General features: G+C 31.0%; 1 protein-coding gene across 1 annotated transcript in view; it reads right to left on the minus strand.

The window, feature by feature from the left end:
* Positions 1-385: 385 nt before the first annotated feature.
* The window catches only part of lmbrd1 (LMBR1 domain containing 1), a 175,207-nt gene continuing 163,106 nt past the window's right edge, over positions 386-12,486 (minus strand). The window contains 2 exon segments of the mRNA NM_001008612.1: positions 386-1,133; positions 2,140-2,231. Coding sequence (NP_001008612.1) covers positions 1,023-1,133; positions 2,140-2,231 — 203 coding nt within the window. The 3' untranslated portion in view covers positions 386-1,022.

A 12,486-nucleotide genomic window follows, 5' to 3' on the forward strand; every position in this document is an offset into this window, starting at 1 on the left:
AAATATGAGATAAAATCAAAATGTTAACATACAGCATTTCTTTTCCTTTGGCTCAGTCCCTTTATTAATCAGGGGTTCCCACAGCGGAATGAATCGCCCACTTATCCAGCATATGATTTACACAGTGGATACCCTTCCAGCTGCAACTCTAGGTAACCAAAATGATAACATATTCAAAATAATTACTTACCTAGTCATCTTTTACTAATATTACTAACAACAACAACAGCAGCAGCAATTATTGTAACATTACTACTCCTACTACAGAGTACAGACAAGTCATTGGATTTATTGTTTAAAACCAGATATTCCTTTTAATCTTTATTAATTGATGAAAACTGCATTGATACAGACATTTTTAAAGAAATGTTTAAAAGAAAAGCAAAACAAGCAAACACTGTATATTTTACATCATTTTGCATCAGTCAATCATTGCAAGTACAATCCAAAAATTCCAAAATAAAAGTCTGTGAAAGAAATCAACACGCGTGACAGTAATTCGACATTATGGCAATAATAATTCAGAGATCAGAAACGTTTAAGAAAGCACACAGCAGTATTATTCCTAGACAACAAAAAGACAGATGTGCACAGCAATTATAAAAAGCTTCAATAAATAATTCAGCATAAAGATCTCAACCCTTTTTATTTCTGTCAACAAAAATATCTGTAACTTTAAACCTTATCTGAAAACAAATTTGGTCTTTTGTGTTGAATTATTTCAGACAAAAATGCAACATGACATGCATATAAACCCTCAGTTGGTATTAGAAACGGGTTAACATATCAGATTACTAACTAATTAAACACAACAATGCCTCTAAAGACACAAAATCTATTTGGCATCATAACACATTCACTTAAGTCTTAAAGAATGTTAATAATAATAATACTCTCTCTGAACGACGAATCAAGGACGAGTTTTGAGAAGGTGAAAAACTGTTTTACAATTGATATACTCCAGCTCTAACTGCTAACCAGACCTAGTAAAATCAGGTGTTTATTTCATACCACAGCAGAGGTTAATGGACATATTCATCATCACTGAAATCCGAATCGTCTGCATCAACTTCCCCTTCAATCACAGACTTCTTGCCTTTACAGCACGACACAACCAAACCGATGAGAAACACCTGCAACACAACAAGCGCACACACGCAGCTGTTCACAAACAATTATAAAAACAACAATCAAAATTAAAAATAATTGCTATTTAAATAACTGCACAGCAACAAAACAAGGTTATCATTATTGTAACTGTTGTTGATGATGAAAATAATAATAATAATAATAATAATAATAATAATATATTTATATTATAACATACATAATATATAAAATATTTATTATAATATATTCATCATTACATATTATGATACTATATTTAATGATAATATAATAATAATAATATATATTTAATATAACATACCTTATATTTAACATATTATAATACATTAATAATAATTACATACAATAATAATAATAATAATAATAATAATAATAATAATAATAACTATAATAATTATAATAATAATAATACATGTATAAACAACATACATGATATAACATATTTATTATAATATATTAATAATTACATATTATAATTATAATACTATATTTAGTATTAATATTTGTAATATAACATATATGATATATAACAGTATATTTGTTATAATATATTAATTAGTATATATATTAATTAGTATATATATATATATATATATATATATATATATATATATATATATATATATATATATATAATACAATATGTAATAAAAATAATAATAAAATATTTTTAATATAACATATATAATATATAACATAATATTTATTATAATACATTAATAACTAATACAAATTATTGTTATTCATTATTATTTTATTAACAAAAACACTCATAAATAATCACTGCAATCTTACAGTTAAATGTATAAATGTATTATTATTTATCTGATAATTTATGATAAATAAATATAAATATTGTTGTAAAATTGGAGTGTAAAGGAACATGTATTCCTTATAGTTTAAGAATTCATTTGTGTTAATAAATATAAAGTCCTTAATATCTAATATTGATGTTTATATATTTATGTTGATATAATCCCATAAAATGTTACAATAAATAAACCAACTTACACCAAGAAAAGCCCAGTTGCCAAAATAGTAGATGGTGCTGAAAAACCAAAACTTGTGCAGGAACAGGTATGATCTGGTTACCGTGCACTGGTCTGTAAGAGAAAAAAAGAACAAAATGTATTCAATAACAATCTATTCAGTTAACTTTCCTTCAGCTTTGTCTTGTATTTAGCAGGGGTCGCCACAGCGGAATGAACCGCCCATTCACTTTTTGGAAGAAAAAAAGAAGTAACATTTCTTCTCTCTGATTTTGAAGGAAAGTAAAGAGATATGAAACATTGTTTGTCATTATTTACTTACACTTCTTCAAAACCTTTATGAGTTTCTTTCTTCTGTTGAACACAAAAGAAGATGTTTTGAAGAATGTTAGAAACCAGCAACCAATGACTTTCACTGTGTTATTTGTTTTGCTACTTTACTACTATGGATGCCAATGACTACCAGATTTTTCAAGATCTCTATTTTTGTGATAAACAGACATTAAATTGTATAAATGATTTGAACCACTCACAGGAGAGTACGTTTTCATTTTTGATAAACTACCCCTTTAACTTTTGTTCATTTAAATTTTTTGCTACTATGGATGCCAATGGCTACCCATTTTCAAAGTCTCTCTTTTTGTGTGATAAACAGACAATGCATTCCATGAATGCTTGGAATCACTTGAGGATGAGTACATTTTTACTCTTGTTAACCCTCCTTTTTTGCTAATAAGTTTAGATCTGACAGAAACAAGCAAACGCTGATCTGTGTGTAGTCACACACATACACGCACACAATAATAATAACTTACATACATAAGTACATACATAAAATGAGATATTTTTACACATACATTAACATAAAACCTTTATTTTGGTTGAGATTAATCATGATTAGTTGTTTGCCAGCATTTTGAAGGAAGATATTAGAGTTTTATTTTGTTTGCTTGTCTGATTGCTGTATGAAGAAACCGATCAGAGCTCATAGATGAAGTGTGACTAATAACCAGCTGGATCTGCCCTACAGAGTGTGCTGTCTACAGAGGAAAGGGAGGAGCAGATCTGCAGATAATCAGCTGCTCTATTAAAAAACATGAGAGGCAGCAGAGGTCAGTCTGTCAGACATCCTATCAGCTCACACAGCGTTTGCACTCCACATTAACCTCTGTCCCGAGCGAGAGCCCATCAGCCGCTCACACACAAGCAGGATTGATGCTCACATGTAATATTAACAGCAGTCTTAAACGTCTCCAGTGACCACCGGCGATTGGATCTGCCAGATTTTTCAGAACTGTGTACTAACAGGTGGAGTTTAGACACTACACTGCAAAACATGCTTTCCTTAGATTTTTTTTTTTTTTTACCTTGTTTCCAGCCTAAATATAAAAAAACTCTACAATTGAAAAGCATTTTCTTGACAAGCAAAACATAATGTATTGTTTTAAGAAATAATATGCCAAATATAAGTGAAATGTTACTTAAAACAAGCTAAATAATTTGCCAATGGGTTAAGCAAAATAATCTTATGTTGAAAGGAAAAACAAGATTATTTTGCTTACCCCATTGGCAGATTATTTTGCTTGTTTTAAGGAAAAACTCACTTATATTTGGCATATTATTTCTTAAAACAATACACTGTTTTGCTTGTTTAGAAAATGCTTAAGATTGGCATATTATTTCTGAAAACAAGACATTATGTTTTGCTTATTTAGAAAATGCTTCTTGATTTAAGAATTTTTAGGTTTTAGAAACAAGCCAAAAATCTAAATGAAAAGCATTTTCTTTTTTTTTCTGTGTAGATATTGCAGAAAAACTTAAACTCTACTAAATGTGTGATTAGAAGGAAACTTTAATAATAAAAAAGGTAAAAAAAGGTTAAACGAATGAATGTATGAAAGCTTAAAAGAGGAAAATATTAATGAAATAAAAAACTAAACAAGCACAAAAGAATGAGTGAACAAAAAGAACAAACAATAGAATTTAAAGGAAGATTAAAAGAATTTATGAAAGCAAAGAATAAACAAATGAAAGAATGAAAGTGTACGAATGTGCAAATAATGAATACAATTAAAAATAAAAAACAAATTCAAGTGCAATAATGCACAAATATTAGAGCAAATGAAAAATTAAGGAATGAACCAATGAAAGATTAAAATAAATACCAAAAGTTTAAAATATACTGAAAGTTCTTGAAAAATTTGACAGAAATGAAAGAATAAAATAACAAGCAAAGAACAAACCAAAATATATTAAAAGAAAAAAAAAAAAGATTGATCAAAAGAAAGATTAAAAGAACATGAAAACTTAATGGCGACGCAGTGGTGCAGTGGGTAGTGCTGTCACCTCACAGCAAGAAGGTCGCTGTGACCTCGGCTCAGTTGGCGTTTCTTTGTGGAGTTTGCATGTTCGCATGTGCTCTGGGTGCTCCGGTTTTCCCCACAGTCAAAAGACATGCGGTACAGGTGAATTGGGTAGGCTAAATTGTCTGTAGTGTATGAGTGTGTGTGTGTGTATGTGTGAATGTGTGTGTGGATGTTTCCCAGAGATGGGTTGTGGCTGGCAGGGCATTCACTGTGTAAAAACGTGCTGGATAAGTTGGCGGTTCATTTCACTGTGGCGACCCCGGATTAATAAAGAAATGACAAGAAAATGAATGAATGAATGAATGAATAAAAATTTAATGAATGTAAGAAGGAATAAAAGTGTAATAATATGCAAATAATGAAACAACAGAAAAAGAAAAACAAATCTTCTTGAAAAATGAAATACAAATGAAAACAAAATACAAACCAATGTTTGAGCAAAAGAAAGATTAAAAGAACATGAAAACTTAGAATGAAAGAATAAATGAAAAACGAATGAGCAAATAAAAGATAGAAAGAACAAATGAAAAAAGAGAGCACAAATGAGAGTGTAAGAATGAGCAATGCTCCTCCCTTCCCTGGAACAAATAAAAAACAATTAACAATGAGCAAATGAAAAAGTAAAAGTGAATGAAAGAAGGATTGATAAAACGAACAGATAAAAAGTGAATAAATGAACATGCAAAACGTTTAAAAATGGCCCAAAAATTAACAAATAAATAATGAACAACTAAAAGGAAGTGAATAAAAAATCAAACATGAAAGAAAGTCGTCAAACTTTTTAGAGAGCACTTCAAAACTACAGAAGTGAGCCAAAGTTTAGCACAGAAATATACAACAAAATAAGCATAATAGTATATAAAATATGTAAAAAACAAGATAAAATACAGCTAGACTACCTGAAAAATCATATTAATTAAAATAACTATTAGGATTAGTTATTAAGATATTATTATCAGTTATTACTGTTATTAAGATCAGGTGTTAGATGCCAAAAAAAAAAAAAAAAAAAAAAAAAAAAACATGTTTTAAGTTTTCTTCTTTTATAAGAAAGACTAAACAACCGAACATCGAAGAGAATATTTAGCAAAAGAAAGATAAAAAGAGCGCATGAAAGCTTAGAATAAATGAATGAAGAAAAAAAAACAGGAATGAACTAATACAAGATAGAAAAAACAAATAAAAAAAGAGAGCACAAACAATTTAAAGATTGAACACAAATTAATAAATAAAAAATGAACAACTAAAATACGGAAGGAAAAACACAGAGAGACCGATATCGGAGTTCAAATGAAATAACGAACAACACAACAACAGATAGATCAAATGAAAAAGATATATATATAAATAAAAGAATGAAAAACATATAAAAGAAGGAACAAACAACAGACAAACAGAGAGAGGCAAAGGTATACATAAACATAAATTGTAGTAGACTGATTTGGAAAAGTAGTGGTTATATATTTGCTGGAGACTTTAATGAAGGTATCCTGCCGTCCAGAAGACCAGCAGCCAATTTAACTGAGCAAAAATCAATTTTCAAACTTTGAGGCAACTCTTTAAAGTTCAGTCCAAAGAAACGGGGGGGAAGTTTTCTCAATTAGACAACACTAAAGCAGATGGAGGTCCTTGTTTTGGCTAAAGCAAGACAAACACACACACACACACACACAAACACACACATACACACACACAAAACATTTTTCTTTCACTTGAAACTTTGCAAGTTTCCAAGACTTCTGCCAAAAAGCAAACTAATAAACTGATCTACACGGCAAGCTTTTGGCATGTCGCTGCACAAAGAATATCTTTAAAAGACAGTTACTACAGCGGTCCCTCTGGCTCAGGACCTGTTTGAGAGCAGGCACGGTCCTCCCCTCCTGCACTTCTCCTGCCATCTGCAGCTCAGCAGATGCTCACCTGAATTACAGGGCAGATGGTTCTCAACAGTGCTCTGGCTAAACAAATCATCGTGTACAGCAGTGACCCGCTTCACCTTCAGACCGCAGTCACTGCTGACAGAGAAACACTGCCAAAGACCACAGCCATTCAGACCTTCCCTCCCTCCGTCTGTGCGCCACTGTGTTCCTGCGGCCGCTCAGAGCATTGACTCTTAAAGAGACGGTTCATTGTTGTCTTCATGTTGTACGAATCTGTACAACAGTAACTTGTGCTACTAATGCAATTTAAGCCACACTCTAAAAAAAAATGTTCCACACAATCCCTTCATGTCATTCTAACACAAACCAGTTCATATATTCATTCATTCATTTTCTTTTGGGCTTAGTCCTTTTATCAGGGGTCGCCACAGCGGAATGAACCACCAATTTATCCAGCATATGTTTTATGCAGCGGATGACCTTCCAGCCACAACCCACAACTTACAATTTTAAGTTGATTGAACAGAAATCAATACATTCTTTATCCCCCAAAAAACTTTGAACTTGTTTAAAAAAGTAGTTTGAACAAGCAGAAAAAGTATTTTCTTTAAGTAATATATTTAAAATTAAAGTCTGAAAGAGCATGTAAAAAAAAAACTAATTCTACACACAGATTAATCACATAGAAAATAAAATTTAGTTTAGACATAATATGTGTGCTGTGTATATTAATTATGTATATATAAAAACACACATGCATGCATAAATTTGAGAAAATGCTTATTTTTAAAAAGGCATATGTGTTTTAATTTAAATGACCTAGAAAAACATAACCATGTACTCGGAGAGGAAGAACTGACGTCTAAACTAGCTGCAACATATGTACAGTTGAAGTCAGAATTATTAGCCCCCCTGAATTATGAGCCCCCCTTTTTTATTTTTTCCTCAATTTCTGTTTAACATAGAGAAGGTATTTTTCAAGACACTTCTATACAGCATAACGTGACATTTAAAGGCTTAAATAGGTAAACTGGGCAGGTTAGGGTAATTAGGCAAGTTATTGTAAAATGAGGATTTGTTCTGTAGACTAATCGAATAACAAAAAAGCTTAAAGGGGCTAATAATTTTGACCTTAAAATGATTCAAAAAAACAAAAACGGTGAAAACGGACTTGCGTTCTTGTGGAGAGCAGTCTCGCCAAGTTACCTTAAAAGAACAAACTTGGGAGATCACGAGAACAGAGAACGCATGCTCTAAGAAATAAGACACTGCGTTCTTCCTGATGGTCATATGACCTTCACGCAATTTTAATGGGAAATTATTTAAACATTACAGCATTTATACATGGATTTATTGTTGTCCCCCTTTTCAATATACATAACACACACAAAAACCCTACAAATATACTTTGCACAATACAAATAAAACAGATTTTGATACGAATTTCGGCAAATACACAGCCTTAATGTGTTTATGCATTTATTAAGATTTTCATGTGAATGTTTACTTTCACTGTCTAATTTAGGGAAACTCCTGAGATAATTAAGCTATATCTCGAGCGAGGTTTGCGCTCAAGTCTGCATCTATGCATTCTCAATATCAAGAACAAATCCGTGAACTTTCACGCGTCCTTCATTTTTGCGGTCTTGAGTTTTGGAACTGAACTTAGAACTGGTTGATGATGATGTTACATAAGAACACAAAAACACAAGATCACTGAGGAACGCAGATTGAGAAACTGCTTCAACGTGCTTCCGTGTTCTACTTTGCCGGCATTAAACTCATAACATCTCTGCAACAAAGTGATGTCGTGCCGCACAAGTTGCTGTTTCTGTGTGAAGTCAAAAGAAGTCTAACTATAGATGTGTTTAAAAATATAGAGAATATATATATATATATATATATATATATATATATATATATATATATATATATATATATATATATATATATATATATATATATATTCAAGTCCTGATAGGGACGTGACATCAGATTCCGATAGAGTCTGAAACTGCGTGATGGGGCCACATTTCCAATCACGTGATCTAATCTGGACATCTAAAACTAAATACATAAACATTAAAAATAAATGTCAAACTACAGACAGAATGAAACAAACTAAAACTAAACTAAACTAAACTAAAATGTCCAGCAAATATAACAATTGTATCGAAATAAACACTAATTTAAACATGCAAATACAGTAATAACCTTGTAAAAGAGCAGTTAAAATAACTTCTGTTCATCAAAAATTTGCAAAGAAAATCTAGTCATTCCAATAACAATTTGGTCATCAGTGTTATGATATTGACTAGTCTAGGATCAGGGTGATAACTGATAAAGATTTTTGAAAACCTTAAGTTGAGGGTACAGGCTGCAAATTCTGACGGTCAGAGCATCTTATGTCCATAAATGCATCACAACAGAGTTTATGTGAAAATGATTTGGACGCAGGGATATACAACATGATATTGTGACTGTGTAAAGCAGTGTAATCCAGTACAAAGAAACCACTCAGAAAGAGCTCAACTGTTAGCAGGAAATGGACTGATAATGAAATCAGTACTTTTGGCATATACGTAGCTTGTCAAGTCATAAAATGTCTGAGAAAGAACATGCTGATATCTGCTGATTGTCCACATTTTTTTGCAAACAATAATTGATTAAATATTAATCTCAAACAGCCATTTTCTGTTTTGATTGCTTCTGCAGACAGGCTTTTGTAACACAAAAAGCAAAAAGAATACCAAACAGCTTTGAATGTAATGCTCAACTCATAGATATCAGCGGTTTATTCCAACTTAAAAATATGTGAGGGTTTGCAGCTCTATAATAAATATTCAAAAATGACTGTCAAGATAACATTTGCAATGCTTCAATTTAGGAAAAGATCACATTTTGAATGGAAGGTCAGGAATATCTGTGAATAACTTTAATCTATACCTCACAGAGCTATTGTATTGAAAACACTTTAACATTAGAACAACTTTCATACTGCTTTTCATTTTAGCTAGCTTTCAGTCACTGCAAACTCTCATTGTAGAAATAATAATAACCTTGAAACGACTGCTCACAATGTTTATTCCTTCCGGAAAAAGACACAAGGGTTTGGACCAAGATGTGCATGAGTTAATAATGTCAGAATTTTGAGCGTGTGGATTCAGTGTGTGGTCACTCAGTACAGCAGGGCAGCCCTGCTCTGAAAGCATGCATTATTTATCATGACTCATTTGTTTCTGTGTATACGCTGAATAGGAACAGGGTGGAAATAGAGGGAAAGTGCTGTAAAGTGCTCTGTTTGTCTAGTTTGGGGATTTTTGTTTGCTTTTTTCCCCAGCACTGTTTTCTAAAAGTACTCGGCAAATTCCTCTCTATATTTGAGTTTTCCGGGACCACTGATTCTGAGCTCTCTGGGCTTCACTCAGTCTAAGTGAACCCCTGAGATTGATGTTGAAAATGATGCTATACTCTTCAAACTTTCTGACATGGACAAAGACCTCCACCTACAGACTGATGCTGTAGAGCGGTTGTACAGTTGTATATTTATGTCTCTCAGGTACCACAGATCAGAAACACAATCGCCTTCTGGTTCCAGATGATGATGATGATGAACCTGCTGTGGGTTATGAAAAGCTCACTATAGCAAATGCTGCAGTCAATTAAAACCATCTGCTCCTCATCTCATCATATATCTGCCTTTTATTGTAGCCTTCATTTTATACTTTTTGACATGCTGGTCTCTTTAAGTCGGATCCTGATCAAAATTAAATATAAAAACAATATCAATATATGAAATAAACATAAAAAAAACTGCTAATGAAAGTTTCATCTAGCATGCACATGTATCGAGTATTAGGGTATATTTATTCAAATATATATACATACACATACATATATATATACACATACATATATATATACACATACATATATATATACACATACATATATATATATATATATATATATATATATATATATATATATATATATATATATATATATATATATATGTATATATGTGTATATATATATATATATATATATATATATATATATATATATATATGTATATATATGTATATATATATATATATATGTATATATATGTATATATATATATATATATATATATATATATATATATATATATATATATATATGTATATATATATATGTATATATATATATATATATATGTATATATATATATATATATATATATGTATATATATATATATATATATATATGTATATATATATATATATATATATATATATATATATATATATATATATATATATATATATATATATATATGTATATGTATGTATGTATATATTACTATATATATGTATATATATTACTAAGTATTATATATTAGTATAATATAGATATTACTCTCCCTTAGTCATCTTTGCATCAAGCAAATTTCTCATGTTAGCCTATTTGGTTGGTGAACTCACTGACCAGAGTGAGAGTTTGTTGTCGACCACCGTAAAACAGGAAATAGAAGAAATCTTCATTCTTGGCTTTTTATGTATTTACTTTCATCGGCTAGACACCAACCTCACAGCTCCGTGAATGTTGGTGCCGTTACTTACTTGCGAATGGTAAATGTAGTTTGTATTTATTTTATAAATAGACGCTACTATGCTAATTCACTAATGAAATAGCTTCGCTACTGAAAAGCTATTATAACAGTCACGCTACTGAGAAATGTACTTAAGCTAGTAGCGTCACTACTGCCCAACACTGACATTAATATTACGTTTTAAATGACATTTTGGTGATCAAAACAGTTTACTGGCTTTTAAATTGTAGTATATTTTAGGTATTGTTACATTCAAACACAACTGCACTCAAAAAAAACTAAATAAATAACTTAATTAATTAATAAATTGAGGAATATATCAATTACAAATAATAATAAATAAATAAAAACAATTAAAATTGCAATAATAAAAACCTCAACTAAGCAACCATGAACTAAAAACATTTTTATCCAAAATAACATTGCATAACGTAAAACATTTGTACGTTATTCAGCATGAAGCATAAACTGACATAGATGTATCTGAATCAACACATGATCATTGAATATATGAGCTTCAGCCTATATTTTTTATATTTTTTTTACACAAACACATATTTCAACATACATTTGACAGCAGTTTCTAGGAAAATTAAACACTCAAAGTCATCATGTCACCAACAACTTTAGTTCATTTTTACACAAATTACATTTACAGGGATATAATAGGTGATCTGTATGACAAGCCCTCCATTAACATGGACGTGTACAAGAAGTAAATGTATCTGAAACGTACAAAGTAACGCATTTCAGTTTCGCATAAATGTACAGAGCACCCTCTAGTGGCTTTGTGATCTGAAACGTGCAACCAAACATATCAGGAGCAAAGTATTTCGCGTTTCGCACAACTTAAGGATGCAGCACATATTTCCAATGAGCCTGAGCTGATCTTAATGTTGTGTCCTATCAGAATATCAGCTACTCAAGATTATTGCACATTGCTGCACAGATTCACTTAGCAGAAAACTCATAATCACACTTCCAGGAAGACATTATAAGCCCATATCAAATTTCCATCTAGAAATTTTTAACTCAACTTGACTTAGTTTGAGCATCTGTATAACTGCATCTTAATTACACACTGTAGGACAAATCCATTAACTATCAGAATTAACATCCTATTATTATAAAAGAACTAGTGTCTTTTACAAACAATAAATAATTAAAATATCATCTTGGTATAGTATTTGCTTTAGTAAAGGACTATCTGTTTAATTTATGTTTAAAATGACTAAAGTATGTATAATGATGGCAACATGGTGGCTCAGTGATTAGCACTGTCGTCTCACAGCAAGAAGGTCGCTGGTTCGAGTCTCGGCTGGGTCAGTTGGCATTTCTGTGCATTTCTATGTTCGCATGGGTTTTCTCCGGGTGCTTCGGTTTCCCACACAGTCTGAAGACATGCTGTTTGGGTCAATTGAATAATCTAAACTAACCATAGTGTGTAAGTGTGCATGTGAGAGTGTATGGATGCTTCCCAGTACTTTGCAGCAAGAAGGGCATCCGCTGCGTAAAACATATGCTT

This window comes from Danio rerio, chromosome 13 (assembly GCF_049306965.1).
Source record: "Danio rerio strain Tuebingen ecotype United States chromosome 13, GRCz12tu, whole genome shotgun sequence".
NCBI lineage: Eukaryota > Metazoa > Chordata > Actinopteri > Cypriniformes > Danionidae > Danio > Danio rerio.